Source organism: Molothrus aeneus, unplaced genomic scaffold (assembly GCF_037042795.1).
Source record: "Molothrus aeneus isolate 106 unplaced genomic scaffold, BPBGC_Maene_1.0 scaffold_19a, whole genome shotgun sequence".
In the NCBI taxonomy this organism is placed as follows: domain Eukaryota; kingdom Metazoa; phylum Chordata; class Aves; order Passeriformes; family Icteridae; genus Molothrus; species Molothrus aeneus.
The window spans coordinates 739,179-757,606 of record NW_027098863.1 but is presented as its reverse complement, the minus strand read 5'-3'; the positions used below and the strand labels follow the sequence as shown (position 1 = coordinate 757,606).

The 18,428-nt window shown below is 51.1% G+C and overlaps 1 protein-coding gene across 1 annotated transcript in view; it reads left to right on the top strand.

The window, feature by feature from the left end:
* The window catches only part of LOC136569706 (zinc finger protein 420-like), a 37,911-nt gene extending 19,729 nt beyond the window's left edge, over nucleotides 1-18,182 (top strand). The window contains exon 3 of the mRNA XM_066570067.1: nucleotides 17,122-18,182. Coding sequence (XP_066426164.1) covers nucleotides 17,122-18,182 — 1,061 coding nt within the window. The remainder of the gene's footprint in view (nucleotides 1-17,121) is intronic.
* The last annotated feature ends 246 nt before the right edge of the window (nucleotides 18,183-18,428 follow it).

The following is an 18,428-nucleotide window of genomic DNA, read 5'->3' as shown; positions in this document are numbered from 1 at the left end:
AACATGTGGGATGCAACGAGGTCCCTTTTGATTAAAAGGTTGTACATTTAACTCCCACTGAGTCCTAAAATTCAGTGGTATGGATTTCATCAACAGAGGCATCTGGAAAATTTTTAATGATCCTCCTCATGATTGATTTTAATTTGTTCTTTGAAAATATTTTGCCATGATCACTGAGAATTAACTTAAAGCATCCATATATGCTCCTTACAACTTTGGACATCTGGCTGCCCATTTTTCTCTTTCTCTGCCTTATGGGGAAGAGCCACTAAAAGACCGCAAATAAATTATGGGACATGGGTGCATATTACAAAAGCACAGTGTCAAAATGGGCAATAAATGTCTTGCATTTCCCCAAACCCACCTGCAATCCTATGCAGGTGAAACCGTTGTTGTCCCTGCTGATCCTGGCCAACGTCCCAACGATGAATCTGCCGGGCCCGGCACAATCTAAAATCCCGGGGAGCGCTGGCCTATCCATCAGCTAACCCCAGCTGACGTGACTGACACAGGGAGTCCTGAGTGTCATGGTCCCTTTTTGGGCGCCAAATGTCACAATGAGGGTGGCTGTGACAAACTCTTCTGTTTCCCTGACTCAAGAGCAAGGTGGGCAAAAATGAAAAGGAGCGGGTTCGATGGAGTTGCCCAAAAAGAACTTTAATAACAGGGTGAAAAACAATAAACATGGAGAAGTTGAGCACAGTATGAGGGGCAGGATCCTAAGACCTGAGACAAAGGGGAAGCAGCAACACAGACACTTGGGGCTAGAAAACTAGAACAATAACCATATAGAAGAAACAAGTAACCAATAGGGGAGGAGAACTTGGACGAGTTATCATAACAACACTAAAGGCTTATGGGGGAACTCTCAAGCTCACCCTACCCTAAGTTAAACGAATGATTTCTAGGACTTGAAACTCACGCCCAGTTCTTCCAGGGTAAAAGATCTGTCTGACTCTGAGTTACAGCCGGGCTAACTCCCACACCACTGCTTTGCTCTGGTCCCTTGGGACCATGTGGCCCAACAGAGCCACAATGATGTCCTTGGTTCCACGAGGCCCCACAGTGTCACAATGGTGCCTTGGATCCATGGTGCTCTGCAGTGCCACAATGGCCCCTTCATTTCACAAGGCTCCCAAGTGTCACACTGGTCTCCATAGGAAGGAAACCATGGAGCCCTCATGCTTCAGAAGCTGACGAACAGCAGCCACCAGAGGCCAAGGCAAGCCTGACCTGTCTGTCCTGGCAGGTTTGCTTGGAGCAACCCATGGATATTTGAAATTATGAATGCAGAGTCCTAATTTAAAACATTTCTGCCTGGAGAAGGATGATTTTTTTCCATACAAATAAAAGCACAGAGCCCTTTCCAGTGTTTAGAAAACTGGTGAGTTCTGGCACTCAGGAGTTAAAGACCAGCCAGACCTGTCTGTCCTGGCAGCTTTTGTCTGGGAGCAATCCTTGGATACACAGAAATTTGGAGGTGGAATCCTAATTTTGGCCATGGATGCCTGGAAAAAATGGACAGTTCTTTTCCATAAAAAGAAGAGCCCAGAGCCCCAGTGTTTAAGGGGCAGATGGGAGTGGCCTTCCACATTCCAAGGCAGCCACACCTATTTCATGTTCCCTTGGTTCCACAGGCCCTGGAGAGTCACAATGGCTCCTTGATTCCATGATGCCCTCAGGTGTCATAATGGCCCCTTGATTACACAAGTTCTTAAGGATCTCAATGGTCTCCATGGTTCCACAAGGCCCCATAGAGTCATAATGATCTATTGGTTCCATGAAGCCTGGCTGTGTCCAATGGCCCCTTGGTTCCATTGGGGCCCAGTAGTGCAACAATGATTCCCTTGAGTCCACAAGTTCCCATAGTGTCACAATGGCCCCTTCCTTCCATGAGGCCCTGCAGGGTCACAATGGTCTCCATAATTCCATGGGGCCTTGCAATGCCACAATGGTCTCCATGGATCCACAGTGCCCTGCAGGATCACAACAGCCCTTTGGCTCCACAAGGCCCTGAAATGCAGCAATGGCCTCTTGGTTCCACAAAGCCCTGCTGCTTCACACTGGCCCTTTGGGACCATGTGGCCCAGCAGAGCCACAAAGATGTCCTTGGTTCCATGAGGCCCCACAATGTCACAGTGGCCCCTTGGATCCATGGTACCCTGCAGGGTCAAAATGTTCCCCTTGGTTCCACAAGTTCCTACAGTGTAACAGGTTCCACAAGGGCCTGCAGTGTCACCATGGCTCTTTGGCTCCACAACGCCCCGCAGTGTCACAATGGTCTCCATAGGAAGAAAACAAGTGAGCCCCAGTGGTGCAGGGGCAGATGAGAGGCAGCCACCAGAGGCCAAGGCTAGCCAGACTTGACTGTATGGGCAGATTTTGTCTGGGAGTGACCCTTGGATATAGAGAATTTTAGACACAGAATCTCAATTTTGGCCATGGGTGCCTAGACAAGAAAGACAGTTCTTTCCCATAGGAATAAAAGCACGGAGCCCCAGTGCTTCATGGTCAGATGGGAAGTGGCCCTTGACACGTCAAATTCAGTGGGACCTGTCAGACAGCCCCCAGGAGGCCAAACCAGGCAGACCTGTTCCATGTTCCATTGACTTCATGGGTCCCCACACTGTCACAATGGTCTCCTTGATTCCATGAGGTCTGGCAATGTCACCATGGCTTCTTGGTTTCATGAGCCCCAACAGAGTCACAAGGGTCCGTTGGCCCCACTCAGCCCCGCTGTGTCACAATGGCTCCTTGTTTCTATGGGCCCCAATGTTTGATCACTGACCCTTGCTTCTATAGGGCCCCTGAGTTGCACAATGGTCTCCTTGATTCTATGAGGTTCCATAGTGTCCTTGGACCTGCATTGTCACAACTGACCCATGGTTCCATGAGGTTCCGTAGTGTCACCATGGTCGCTGTCAGATGCTGGATGAGATCCATGTCCCAAGACACCTTGGGATGCTCGGAATGCCCGTGTGGGGCCGGGGCCGGGTCAGGCCTTGGTTTGTGGTGGGACAGAGCCCCGCCCCCAGCCCTGGCCTGGCACAGCTGTCAATCACACAGCAGGGACAGTGCTAACCCAGCTCTGAGTGGCCCAGCTGTCAATCAATCACACACCAGCAGCTGGTGCTACCCTGGCTCCAATTGGACAAGCAAGTGGCAGTCCCACCCCAGGGGCGGGGCCATGAAGGCCCAGGGGGTCAAAAGCTGGACCACGAGGCCAGCCCAGGGTCTGGATCCTGCCTTCTGCTGGGGTTCCTCTGTTGGTGATGCTGGAACCCCAGCAGTTGGTACCCATGTGTGTGTCATTCTATGGGTGTTCTGTCTTTCTGTTGTTCTCTATTTCTTCTCCTTCTAATTCTACTTACCTGGAACATTTTTGGGTAACTTAACGAGTCAAGGGTTAAAGATGTTTAGGTTAAATGTGTGGGAATCCAGGGCACAGGGAATATTTCACTGTCTGCTCTGAGGAATCCTGACTCCCAGAGAAACACTGCCTTTAACCTTTGCCCATGGAGAGGACTTCCAAGACTTTGAGATAGATTGGAATTTACCAAAGTGTGAAATAGATTAGAGGGTAGTATACTATGTGAGAAATTTAGGTTTTGGGAGTTTTAGTAGGGTATAGATAGGAAGCAAGATGGAGGAATTGGGGTGTAGTCCCTGTCTTCTTCATCTACTCCATTTTCTGCAGTGTTGGTGGCACAGGGTCATTGGTCAAGGAAAGCACAGTACACAGGTCATGGGGACAGTTGAGGGATGAGTTACTGGTAGATAAGTAGATATATTGTGCATTTTAAGAGTTAATTGGATGAGACAACTTTTACAGACCTTGAAACCGTACATTTTGGGGACATTTTGAAGAGTTTTTCTAATGTGCTGAGCCTGTTGTGGACAGCAATGCCAAACTTTAGATAAGATAACAATAAACAAGAAGCTGAAGACCAAAAAGTCTCATGCGTCTCCTTTTACCTGGCACAAAACTGCTACAGAGGGTTTCCCCCATCCAGGGTGCCCCCAGAAAGACCCAAGAGAAAACAAACATCAATGACTGGTGCCCTGACAATGTTTGTCAGAAGTTGGCTTTTTTCCATAAAGTGGTTTACTGAAGGGTGTTGGCTCATTTAGCCAATCATGTGAAATGTGTTGATTAAATGACCAATGAAGTCTACCTGTAGCAAACCAAGATATAAAAGAAGAGGATTGCAAAAATGAGTGGGTTTTAGCCCTTAGCCTTCTGATCTGAATCTGTGTCATCTCTGACTCAAAGGTGACATTTGGGGATTTGTGGGGGCTCCTTTCTGAACCTTAAGACCCAACAGGAGCTTCTCTAATCAACTTTGCCTGAAGCTCCCACTGTGCCCATGAGAACCCCTGTGAGTGTCTGGAACATCCTGGCTCTTTGGCAGCCTGGGGACTCCTGGGATGTCACCGTGGAGCCCCCGTGAGTGCCTGTGACAGATCGGTGCCTTTGCAGCCCAAGGTGCCCTGGGATGTCACCATGGAATGGCTGTGACTGCCTCTGACCACAGGGCTCTTTACCATCCCAGAAAGCCCTGGGAGGTCTCCATGGAGCCCCCGTCTATGCCTGTGACATTCCAGCTCTGGAACAGCCTGGAGACTCTTGGAAAGCCCCCATGGAACCCCTCTGAGGGCCTGTGCCAAATCTGATCCTTATCAGGCAACCATCACCAGCCTGCTGTTGCTATGGTCAGTTTCCATGGCAACCATCACCAGTCACCCTGTTGCTATGGTCAGATTCCATGGGAACCATCCCCAGCCCCCTGTTGCTATGCTCAGTTTCCATGGCAACCATCATCAGGCACCTGTTGCTATGGTCAGTTTCCATGGCAACCATCACCAGACCCCTGTTGCTATGCTCAGTCCCTTGGCAGCTCCATGGAGACCCCATGCCAGGGGTGGTTGCCATGGACACCAGCTCAGGCCTGCAGCCAGAGCCCGTTGCCATAGCAACCATTGGCAGCCCCATCCCCAGGCTGATGGGATCCCAGAAGCACAGAATTGGCGGAGCTGGGAGAGACCCATCAGGATCCTCCAGTCCAACTGCTGGCCCTGCACAGGACACCCCAACAACGCCAGCCTGGGGCTGGCAGCGCTGGCCAAACACTGCTGCAGCTAAGAGAGCCCTGGAGTTGGGACCCTTCCCTGGGGAGCCTGGCCAGGGCCCCAGCAGCCTCTGGGCAAAAACCTTTTCCTGACATCCAACCTGAGCCTGCCCCGACTCAGCTGCAGCCATTCCCTCCACTCCTGTCCCTGGGCACCAGAGGGAAGAGGTTCCCACAGCCCCAGCCAGGGACCCGCTCCCAAGGCTGCTGCCATGGCCACCAGGGCTGGCACCAGCTGGGATGCTCGGTTTCCACGGGCCGGGCTTCGGGAATGGGATTCCCCAATTTCCTGCTCCCGCTTAAAACTACGCTGCCCTCGCTGCCCTCCCGCCTCCCATGGAAAGCACAAAAGGCAAAGATCCCGGGCTGGGATAAGAACAATTTATTGGGAACAGAAACATGATAAGGAAACAAACAGGAGCAGAAACGATATTGATAACAGAAGGGATAAATGTAACTATTTACAGGAAAAACTAAAACACAACTCACTGGGTCTGCCTGGCCACAGTTTCTCCTGTCTGGAAAGGACACCCTTCTCCTCAGGGAGAGAGAGTGAGAGAGTCCCTTTCCTGCCCCTGGCAATGACCTGAGGTGGGAGTGAATGTAATGTCACAGCCATGGCCAGACCATCATGTTCTTCCATCCCACATCAGGTCATTCGCAGGGGCAGGAAAAGGGACAGGTGTCTACCCAGCATGGATCACAGGGAACATGGATCACCAAGGCTCTTCCCAATGTGGCTTCTCCCATGGGGGATGAAGCTGGAGCGGTGCATGAAGCTGTTCCCGGAATCGGAGCATTTGCAGAGCTTCTCTTACCTGTGACTCCGTTGGTGTCTGGTCAAGTGAGAGCTGCTGGTGAAGCTCTTCCCACACTGGGGACACTCTAGGGCCTCTCCCCAGTGTGGATGCGCTGGTGGGTGATGAGCGTCGAGTTGTGCTTGAAGCCCTTCCCACAGTTGGGGCAAAGAAGGGCCTCTCCTTGGTGTGAATCCGCTGGTGTTGGAGGAGCTGAAAGCTGGTGGGAAACCTCTTCTGAAAATTGGGAGACTCGTAGAGCCTCTCCCCAGTGTGGACGCGCTGGTGCCTGGTGAGGTGGGATTTCTGCTTGAAGCCCTTCCCACAGTCAGGGCAGTGGAAGGGCCTCTCCTCTGAGTGAATTCACTCATGCAGGTAGAGACTGGAGCTGGTGTGAAACCTCTTTTGACACTGGGGACACTCGTAGGGCCTCTCCCCAGTGTGGATGCGTTGGTGGATGATGAGGGCGGAGCTGCAGGCCCAGGGTGGGTCTTTCCTCCTCAGAGCCCCCTGGGCTGGGTTTGGAGCCCATTCCCCTGTGGGATCTCTGGGACTTGTCCTCCCTGTTGGAATTCTGCAGTGTGGAGCCACTCAAAACAGCCTCTTCCATGAGGTTCTGCATTGGGGATTTGTCCTTCCTGGTCTCCATCCTCAGCTTCTTCCCTGGGGGAGGAAGGACAAGGAGAGGATGGGATTTGCCTCCGTCCCAGAGGGAAGGGGAAGGAGATCCCCCCAGTGCGTCCCCGGCAGGATGGTGTCGTGAACGGCGGAAGAAATGCCTCACACACTATGCGTGGATGACAAATCCCAAAGTTTATTGAAAGCTCACACATATTTATATTGGTGTTAATGAAGCTTATACATATTGCAAAAGCTGAGCTCATTATTGGTTAAAGCACACTTAGATCAACCACACCTACTTCTATGCTCTAATGATTATTTTGTTTCTATGTTTGCATTCTTCTAGCTTCTCTACCTAGGATATCTACATTTTCTGGCAAGCAATTTTCTCCCCTGTCTTCCCGTTTCAGCGAAGGTCACTATGACCTTTGTCAGTGATTGGACACTGGTTACATAACCCCCAGCTTGTTTCCTCTATCCTTATCCATCGGTATCACATCGAAATGTCCTTTCTCAGCTAACCAATTATCCAAAAAGCTCTCCACATTTCCCCCGTTTTTCTGTTGAACAAGCATGGTTTGATTAAATGCGGTAGTTATCATCTTTCGCACCATATTCTGTAAGCATATACAAAAATATGGCAAAATTAGTATTAACAACAAAGCTACAATAGCTACTACAATGCCAACCTTAACAACAGAGCGTAACCATGACCCTAAGCTTAAAGATTTGAGCCATCCATCAATACCAAGGCCTGATTCTACCTGTAAATTCCCAGTTAACCTCCATAACTCAGAGAGCTGTGAGTGAACAGACTGTGCATGATCAGAAAGATTCATGCAACACATGCCCTCAAATTCATCACAGCCATGGCCTTGTGCAAGTAAAAGAAAATCGATAGCAGCTCTGTTTTGAAGTGTCGCATGGCGAATAGAGTCTACATCAAGCAAAAGACTAGAAATTGCTAAAGAAGTTGCATTTGTTTGTTTAGCAAACCAACACCCTAACCTATTTAAAATAGCATGAGCACGTGATGCTGATACCCCTGGAGCTAAGAAAGATGCTGTGATTATGGCCGCTGGGGACCAGAACTTTACATCGTCCCGGCACTCTGCTGGAAATGCATGAGCCATTCGTTTGCCTCTACGATGGCGGCGGCTCATGTTTAGTATCATGGACATGTTAGGTGTAAGTAGAGATAGCCGTCCAAGTGTACATGGTCCCCCGTGCAGCATTGATGGGATACCGGCCCAAGCACGGTCCCCACATATCAGGAAATATCCTGCTGGCAATTGAATAGGGTCATTGGATGAGACTGACACTCTCTTTGTTGTATAATTGCACCAAGCCGATGCATTGCGGTAGACAGCCATGCTGGAAGTTACAACATTAGAATGGTTCTTGACTGACAGCAGGCTTCTATGGTTAAAATGAATGCATGCATCTGCCATCACTGACCCTAACAACTCCAACTCTTGGGGTTCCTGTGGTGCTATAGGAAAGTGGGAAATCCACTGATCCCAATTATCCACACTCGTCCTAGCATTGCTGACCTTACAAGTTGGTACATGTGAAGGGCACGGCCAGGGATCTGCTGGTAATCCAACCAAACAAGTTGTGAAAGGATTGCCAGGAGAAGATAATGACAGGCAAATAGTCTCCTGTTTAGTCAAGTTTGCCAGGGTGACCCATATGTTAGTCTTGGGCTGAGGTGGGGCCCATGCCTGATGGTCTACACTGTCCACAAAAGAAGCAAAAACTAATAAAGTAATAATATAAAGTTTCCATCAAACACAGCTGCTCGGGTCCATTTAGCAGGTACCCACAGAGATCCCGTAGGGGTAGAAACACAAAGATATCCGCGGCCCCAATATAACACCTTAGAAGGACCTTGCCATTGTCCTGTTTTGGGATCCCTGTATCTCACCCATACATCTTTCTTTACACCATCTGTTTCATGTACATAGTGACAAATCACAGCAGGAACCTTATTCTCCCCAAAAACACACAGGTGGTTCAAAACAAACAAACACTTTAACAATCTCTCTTGTGGCTCTCTGGTATCCATATATTTACTCAGATATCTTTTCAAGGTACCATTTGCTCTCTCCACGATCGCTTGCCCTGTAGGAGAATTGGGGAGGGCTGTTCTGTGTTCTATCCCCCACATCTGCAGAAACTGCTTTATTCTTTTGCTACAGTAAGCAGGCCCATTATCTGTTTTGATGCACTGTGGCCCATATAAAATGACTGTAAGTGTCTATGGTAACATGTACATACTTCAATCTCCCAAACTCTGCCACATGTGTGACATCCATCTGCCAGGTCTCGTTTGTGCTCAGCCCTCTTGGGTTAACTCCCAGACCTAAACCACAGCCTCCATTATGATGACTACATATAGGACAGGCTTTGACTATTGCCTGTGCCTCCTCCATAGATATCTGAAATTCTCTATAAAGGCCTTTTGCATTCTGATGGAACATGGAGTGTGCCTCTCTGGCTATGGTTTGTTTGGGAATTGGAGTTGCTTGTGTGATTGAGACTAATTTATCTGCTCGCATGTTACCTTCTCCCAGACCAATATCCCATTTGTGACTTCTGATATGGATAACACAAAAAGAATGCTTTCTTAGCTTAATCGCTCTCTGCAGCTGCATAAACAGTTCATGTAACCTCCTGTTCTGAACCTCTTTTATAGAGGCATCCTCTATTCGCTCACACACGCCTGCAACATACAAAGAATCTGTTACAATGTTAAGAAGTCCAGAGAAATGCATCATGGCCTATACAACAGCCAATAGCTCCATCGTTTGCAAAGTGTCCAACTCAGTAGCTTGGAGTATGTGATGATGCCATTGTCCCTCTTCTCGCCAGGTCACTGCCGCAGTTTTGGATTTTCTTCCTGCATCTGTGTAGACAGTTATAGCATCTGATAAGGGCTTTAGTGATCTTTTTGGGCATTGAATCCAACCCCATTGTCCTATCACGACCCTTTTTGAGCAAATCAGCTAAAATTTCAATTTTCTGAAGAAGGGTTTTATGTTGTTGAAGTGGAGGAGATATCCATTCCAAGGCCCATATCTCCCCCGTTTTTCTGTTATGCTGAGTAAGTGCACGCAGTAAAAATTTTGGTCCACACCAAACTGTCAGCTGTATAGGGAGATCAAGATCACGTCTCCGAACACTGCCTTGTGTAACACAGTCCAATATCTGCTGCAGTATCTCGAGGATGAAGAGCAATAGTAAAGAAGCAGTCCTTCAGATCAATAATCAAAAGTGGCCAGTCCCTTGGCAGCATAACCGGACCAGGCAACCCCAGTTGCAAGGCTCCCACAGGCTCCCGGCGGTGGCGGGCTGGAGGCAGGTCGAGCTGAAGCGGTGACAGCTGCTATTTGTGTCGTCCGGGCGCAGAGAGCTGGTGGCCGGGAAGCAGAACCGCACCGGGCAGCCGCGGGCCGGGCGGACCCCCCGGAGCCCGCTGCCCCACGGGGGGTGGGAGGCCCGTCCTGCCGCCCCCCCCCTCAGCTCGGGGGTCAGGGCGGCTGCGGAGTGGAGTGGGAGGCGGCGGGCTGCAGCTGCTAAGTCGCTTAGGGCCGGGGCTGGCATGAGCCTCCCTTCGCTGCTGTGCAACGGCCCCTTCTAGGTCACTCTCTGACCCGGGGATGGGCGCGTTACTAGGCGGAGGAAGTGTAGGGTTCGACACCGGAGCAGGCGGCGCGGACAGCACTGCTGGAGTATGCGCGGGGGGGGCTGCTGCCCGAAGCAGGAACTGATAGCTGCAGGGAGCTGCTGTTTAGAGCAGGAGCTAGTGTCAGCGGGGAGCCGCCACTTAACGTAGATGCCGGTGCCGGCAAGGGACCGCCGTATGAGGCAGGAACCGAAGTCGGCGAGGAAGGGGGCCAAACCAGTCTCCGTAACTCTGTTTCTTTCATGGGCTGCACTAGCCTGCTGGGCAGCTCTTTCCTCTGCCTGATATTTCAACAATTCAGCATGCACGACCCGCCATAAATTTCCCAACTTTCTCACGGCTTTATCATCATCTATGACTGCCTGCCACAACTAATCCCCAAATATACGGCACTCTGATAACCTATGCACTGTGCGAGGATTTTAAAACAGTCTTTGTGCATACTCATGAGCTAACAACCCATGAAGCTCTTTCTCCACATCTATACCCTTAACCTTACGCTTTTATAAAAAGCTAGGAAATAAATCATATACTGCTTGCCTTTCTTTATCTGTGTTAAAGATAACAGCGTGCTTCTTGCAGCCCTTCCAGACTCCGGCAGCATGTCTCGGCCAGGCTCTCCTTTGAGGTCACCCGGGGCACTGCACTTTCCCTTTTTCAGCGGTGCTTTTGCCGTCCTCAGCTGTGATAGGACCCGAACCCTGTACGCCGCTCAACCGTGGCTACCGTTGAAGAAGAACGTCCGGGATCACCATTTGTCGTGAACGGCGGAAGAAATGCCTCACACACTATGCGTGGATGACAAATCCCAAAGTTTATTGAAAGCTCACACATATTTATATTGGTGTTAATGAAGCTTATACATATTGCAAAAGCTGAGCTCATTATTGGTTAAAGCACACTTAGATCAACCACACCTACTTCTATGCTCTAATGATTATTTTGTTTCTATGTTTGCATTCTTCTAGCTTCTCTACCTAGGATATCTACATTTTCTGGCAAGCAATTTTCTCCCCTGTCTTCCCGTTTCAGCGAAGGTCACTATGACCTTTGTCAGTGATTGGACACTGGTTACATAACCCCCAGCTTGTTTCCTCTATCTTTATCCATCGGTATCACATCGAAATGGCCTTTCTCAGCTAACCAATTATCCAAAAAGCTCTCTACAGGATGGGGTTGGCAGCAGGGTTGTCCTGCAGCCGGGGGCTGTGCTGGGCTGGGAGATGGAGCAGGAGAGAGGGGGGAAGAGGTACTGACTTCCTCCTCACCTGCCTGGGTGCCTTTGGGCTCTTTCCTCTTCCTCACAGCCTCCTCTTCCATCTGACAAAGGTTTGGGGATGGGAAATCCTGTTTTGGGAAGAAAACAAGTGGTGCACACATTGTTTTTTGTACTGGTTTGAAGGCAAACCTGGGGGAGAATCTAAACCAGAATTACAATTTAATAAGAAAATCTAGATCATGGCTAAGATACAGAAGCGCGGCCTTAAACTGACAGAGTCAGGATATAACCTGACACCCTGTTGCTGCTCAGGGTGGTGGCTGCAGTCCCATTAAATGGTGGCTGCAGTCCTGTTGGAGTGATGAACGTGATTCTGTCCAAGCAGTGATCCTGTAGAAGGGTCTGTTCTTCCTCTGAAGGTCCAGTGGTGGTTCTGGAGCTCTTGTCCTCTGGGAATCCAGTAGGCAAGCTGCTCCTGGTGTGGCAAGGCTCAGCTTATATCCAGGTAGGAATGCTTGGATCCTCCCCCTGGGTGGAGCATCCCACAATGGGATGATGGAATTTTATCAGTCCTGCAGTGACACTCAATGGCCCATTCACAGAAGATATCTCCCCTGCAGGGCGTTATCAGGGCTGAGTCATGGAAGAGATCAAGAACACTGCCCCGCCTGTTTATAGCAGTTGATGAAGATGGGGATTGAAAACATGCATTTGGTTCCATCTTACATTGCAGCCTGAAACAGTGGGGGAATCCCTGCTCAGGGGGTGAACACCACCCCCCTTACCCAAACTGGCTCAGGTGTAAAACCCCCACCCCGGGAAGGCCACACACACAGGGAACAATGTCACACTTGCCCTGCCCCAGGGGAGGTCTCTGTCCCTGTCACTCCCTTGCTCTTCCCCCTTTTCTCTTTCTTTCCATCTCTCTCTCTACCTCACATTAACTGTTCAATAAAATCTACTTTGGATTTGGTCTCATTAGCACCTTAATTGGGGCAGAGGAATCTCTCTCACAATTTTCTTAACCAGATTATGACAATATTTTGACAGAGTGGGTTCCGGCACTATTTTCTGGCTCCAAGGGCCTTTGACAATAGAATAGTTCCCTCCACTGAGGAGGTTGTGGTTTTTTCTGGAAGAACTCTTGGAAACTTGCACACAGCTTCCTCTGAGCGACCTATGGGAATACTGATGAGGAAAATGGCTGTTGTGGGTCCAGAGTGTAAAGAAAATATTTTGTTGTCCTTCCTTGAAAAGTTTGTTAAAGTCACTGGAGGAAAGGGAGCAAATGTTACCAGCGAGACTGACGAGGTTCATTCACTCCAAGGTGAGGAACACAAGGCTGCTAAAAGTCCCACAAGAAGCCCAGCTCAAGTAGCTAAATTCCCAATTAAGTCCCAAATTCACAGGCTTGGGGGCTTTGTGAAATGTGAGAATCATTTTTCTCTTCATCCCTGTCACTTTTGTGACAGCTACCCAGAGCTTTCCCTTCCTTTTAATAATATCTGTATGGGGCCAAATTTGCACTTTTCTTTTATCAGAAACTGCCAGCAGGTGAGCTGGAGGTGTGCGGGAACCAATGAAACTTGGAATTGCCACATCACTGCTTGGATTGTCAGTTTATTCATATTTGGGATTTGTTTGCACTTTCATCACAAGTCAGTTGTGGGAAAATCAAGTATTCATCAAAGTATTTTATGCAGAGTTTAGTTGGATTTCTACCAAGTTTATTTTGTGCAGTGTCCAGGGCATGCTTGAAGGGTCTCTGTGCCTTCATCCTGGGGGATGCTTGGGAGGGGCTTGGGGGGGTTGTCCCTGTCCCTGTCACCCCAGGCCATTCCCCAGGGGTGTCCCTGTCCCTGTCACCCCCGGCCATTCCCCAGGGGTGTCCCTGTCCCTGTCACCCCAGGCCATTCCCCAGGGGTCTCCATCATTCTCACCCCAGGGAATGCCTGGGGGGTCTCCCTCCCTCTCACCCCTGTGCCAGGGGGTGCTCGGAGCAGTCTCTGTCCCTCTCAGCCCAGGGGATGCTCGGGGCTCTCTGTCCCCTCGCCCTGGGGGATGCTTGGGGGGTCTCCATCCCTCTGGCCTCAGGCAATGCCTGTGCAGGGCTGGGCACCAGGGGCTCTGTGTCCCTCTCACCGCTGAGGCTGCTCGGGGCTGGGGGGGCTCTGCCACCTTCTCACCCCTGGGGAGGCTGGGGGGGTCTCTGTCCCTCTCAGCCCTGCTGGGACCCCACCCAAACATCATCGGGGTCACAGGGACAGAGACACCCCCAAACCCCCAGAAGGGCTGAACCTGGGATTTGGTTTGGGGCTGAGGATTTAGGAAGGGGCTGGAATTGGGGCTGGGCTTGGAGTTGGGGCTGAGATTTGGATTAGAGCTGGGATTGGGGTTAAGGCTAGACATGGGATTGGCTTTAGGGCTGGGGTTGGGATTGGGTCTGAGGCTAGACGAGTCTGGCACTGGGATGGGATTAAATTCAAAACTGTGAGTGTGTCTGAACATGGAGTGAGATTGAGACCAGGATCAGGGTCAGGTTTTGGACTGAGCTCACCCAGAGCGGGACAGTGGGGATGTCACTGCGGGAAGGTTTGGGGAAAATCCTGTTTTGGGGAAAAACAAGGTGTGAATGCCTTCGGTTGGGGATTCCTCTTGCCCAAGTCCATCTCTGGAAGTCATCTGATGTCCAAAAATTAGAGTGAATAAAAAAAGCCACCCGGAGTTCCCCATTTCAAATCTCATCCCTCTGGGGTTTCTGGTGGTCCCCCGTCTCAGGGCTGCTGGGGATCCTGGGGATTCCCCCTCTCCAGGGTCCTGCTTAGGGATTCTGGGAGATTTTGGAGTCCCAGGGTCCCCCTCTCCAGCCTCCCCTCAATCCAGGCACTTGGGGTTCCCCCTTCTTTCCACCAGCCTGTCCTGGTTTAGGACAAATTTGGTTGAAAAACCCCAAAAGGAGTTTCCTCTAGAATGCAGATTCAGCAGCCCCACCCTCAGCCAGTTCGGGAAAATATTTCCTTGGAGAAAAGTGGAAAAAAACTTTATTTAACAGGCAAAGTGTTCACTAGCACAAAAATTGAGCAATATTAAGCAATAAAACCTCCTGCTGCTCCAAAAGAGAAGACAAACTCCACAAGTCCCTCTGTGGGCTGTAGCTCGGCTCACTCAATCTCTTATCAGTCTCTTATCAGTCTCTTATCAATCTTTTTTCAGTCCCTCCAGTACCAGAAATGCCGTGGCCCAGGTCTGGCCAGGTGGGCCACAGGTGGGAGCTGCCGGTGGTGTTCTGGGTGTTCAGTCCAGAGCAGGTTTAAACAGCTCCAAAGAAAAAGAAAAAGAACAGTCTAGGGAACTTCTCTGCCTCAGCGAGCTAAAAACTAACTAAAAGCAAAGGAGAGCTCTGTCTGGCCCTCTGTCCATCCAGGAGCCGGAATGTGGAGGAGTGAGTGCAGTGTCTGAAAACAAACTGCAGCTTCTTCCTCCTCCCCTTGGCTCTCAGAACCAGCCTTAAAGGTGCAGAACTCATTTCTGGGCTAAACGGACCGATGGGGTACGAGCATCATGAAGTCACCCCAGGACGCGCCCCTGTCAGGGTCAGGGGGTCCCGTCCCTGCCTCATCTCTGGGCTGCCGGGGGTGCCCCAGCTCCGGTATTGCCCCTTCCCCTCTCCCCGCCCCAGGGGTCCCCCATTCCACAGCCCCGGCTCTCACGGGGATCCCCAAAACCAATGTCCCGCCCCGTCGGTACTGGGCCATCCCCACGTGGACCCCCTGGGACCCTCCTGAGGGGCGATCGCGGCTCCTCTGCCTCCGAAAAAGCTCCTCTTAGGGAGCCCGGAGATATCTGGGGCTCGAGTCCGGGATCTGCCGGCTCCAAACACGCTCCAAAAAAATCCTCCCGGACACCCCTGGCTGGAGTTATTTGGGAATTTAGCTACTTGAGCTAGGCTACTTGGGGGACTTTTAGCAACCCTGTGTTCCTCACCTTGGAGTAAATGAACTTTATCAGTCAGTCTGATATCATTTGCTCCCTCTCCTCCAGTGATTTTAAGAAACTTTTCAAGGAAGGACAACAAAATATTTTCTTTTTCACTGGCCATGTACAACAGCCTTTTTCTTCATCAGTTCTCCCATAAGTTGCCCAGGAGGAAGGAGGGACTGTGTCCGAGTTTCCAAGAGTTCTTCCTGAAAGAGCCACAACCTCCTCAGAGGAGGGAACCATGCTGTAGTCAAAGGCACTCTGGGTCAGACAACAGTGCCCTGAACTCACTGTGCCAAAATAATCGCGCAATCTGGATAAGAAAATTTTCGGAGAGATGCCTCTGCCTCAATTAAGGTGCTAACAAGACCAAATACAAACTGGATTTTATTAAACAGTAAATGTGAGGTAGAGACAGACATGGAAAGAAAGAGAAAAGGGAGGAGAGCAAGGGAGTGAAAAGGGAGGAGAGCAAGGGAGTGACAGGGACAGAGACCTCCCCTGGGGCAGGGCAAGTGTGACATTGTTCCCTGTGTGTGTGGCCTTCCCGGGGTGGGGGTTTTACACCTGAGCCAGTTTGGGTAAGGGTGGTGGTGTTCACCCCCTGAGCAGGGATTCCCCCACTGTTTCAGGCTGCAATGTAAGATGGAACCAAATGCATGTTTTCAATCCCCATCTTCATCAACTGCTATAAACAGGCGGGGCAGTGTTCTTGATCTCTTCCATGACTCAGCCCTGATAACGCCCTGCAGGGGAGATATCTTCTGTGAATGGGCCATTGAGTGTCACTGCAGGACTGATAAAATTCCATCATCCCATTGTGGGATGCTCCGCCCAGGGGGAGGATCCAAGCATTCCTACCTGGATATAAGCTGAGCCTTGCCACACCAGGAGCAGCTTGCCTACTGGGCTCCCAGAGGACAAGAGCTCCAGAACCACCACTGGACCTTCAGAGGAAGAGCAGACCCTTCTACAGGATCACTGCTTGGACAGAATCATGTTCATCACTCCAACAGGACTGCAGCCACCATTTAATGGGACTGCTGCCACCACCCTGAGCAGCAACAGGGTGTCAGGTTATATCCTGACTCAGTTTAAGGCAGTGTTTCTGTATCATTGCCTTGATCTTCTTTTCTTTTTAAATTGTAATTATCGCTTAGACCCTCCCCAGGTTTGCCTTGAAACCAATACAAAATTCAATGTGCTCATCCCTTGCTTTCCTCCAAAACAGGATTTCACATCCCCAAACCTTTGCCAGATGGAGGAGGAGGCTGCAAGGAGGAGGAAGGAGCCCCGGGACACGCAGGCAGGTGAGGAGGAAGTCAGTGCCCCTTTCCCCCCTCTCTCCTGCTCCATCTCCCAGCCCAGCACGGCCCCCGGCTGCAGGACAACCCTGCTGTCAACCTCGTCCTGCCAGGGATGCACTGGGGGGATCTCCTTCCCCTTCCCTGTGGCATGGAGGCAAATCCCATCCTCTCCTTGTCCTTCCTCCCCCTGGGAAGGAGCTGAGGATGGAGACCAGGGAGGACAAATCCCCAGGGCAGGACCTCATGGAAGAGGCCATTTTGCGTGACTCCAGGGCACAGGAATCCAATGGGGAGGAAAATCCCCAGAGATCCCACAGGAGGAGGGGCTCCAAACCCAGCCCAGTGTGCTCTGAGGAGGAAAGACCCACCCTGAGCCAGGAAGGTGGACAGAGCTTCAGCCAGAGCTCGGAGCTGGTGGCCCATGAGCAGCTTCACAATGGGGAGAAGCCCTACAAGTGCTTGGAGTGTGGGAACAGCTTCAGGAAGAGCAGCCCCCTGATCAGCCACCAGATGATCCACACTGGGGAATGGCCCTGCGAGTGTGGGGAGTGTGGGAAGGGCTTCAGCTGCAGCTCTGCCCTCATCATCCACCAACGCATCCACACTGGGGAGAGGCCCTACGAGTGTCCCCAGTGTCAGAAGAGGTTTCACACCAGCTCCAGTCTCCACCTGCATGAGCGAATTCACTCAGAGGAGAGGCCCTTCCGCTGCCCTGACTCTGCGAAGGGCTTCAAGCACAACTCCACCCTCATCACCCACCAGCGCATCCACACTGGGGAGAGGGAGAGGCCCTACGAGTGTCCCGAGTGTCAGAAAAGCTTTTACACCAACTCTGATCTCCTCCTGCATGAGCGGATTCACACGGATGAGAGGCCCTTCCGCTGCCCTGACTGTGGGATGGGCTTCAAGCGCATCAGGCACCAGCGGATCCACACCCGGGAGAAGCCCTGCAAGTGTGGGGAATGTGGGATGAGCTTCAGCCAGAACTCTAACCTGATCCCCCACCAGAAGACCCACACCAGGGAACGGCCCTATGAATGTGGGGAATATGGGAAGACCTTTAGGCAGAAGTCTCTCTTGATCTGCCACCAGAGGATCCACACTGGGGAAAGGCCATACAACTGTGGGGAATGTGGGATGACCTTTAGTAGGAAGACCCAAATGATCATCCACCAAATGATCCACACAGGGGAGAGGCCCTACAAGTGCCCCGAGTGTGGGAAGAGGTTTCACACCAGCTCTCAGCTCCTCCAGCACCAGCGGATTCACACGGATGACAGGCCCTTCCTCTGCCCTGACTGCGGGAAGGGCTTCAAGCACAACTCCACCCTCGTCACCCACCGGTGCATCCACACGGGGGAGAGACCCTACGAGTGTCCCCAGTGTGGGAAGAGCTTCACCAGCAGCTCTCACTTGACCAGACACCAACGGAGGCACAGGTAAGAGAAGCCCTGCCAATGCCCCAGCTGCAGGAAGAGCTTCTTGCACTGCTCCAGCTTTATCCCCCATTGGAGACCCCACGTTGGTCAGAGTCCTGGTGATCCATGTTCCCTGTGATCCATGCTGGGAAGACACCTGTACCTTTTGTTGCCCCTGCCAATGACAAGATGTGGGATTGGAGAACATGAGGGTCTGGCCATGGCCCTGTCATTACATTTGTTCTCACCTCAGGTCATTGCCAGGGGCAGG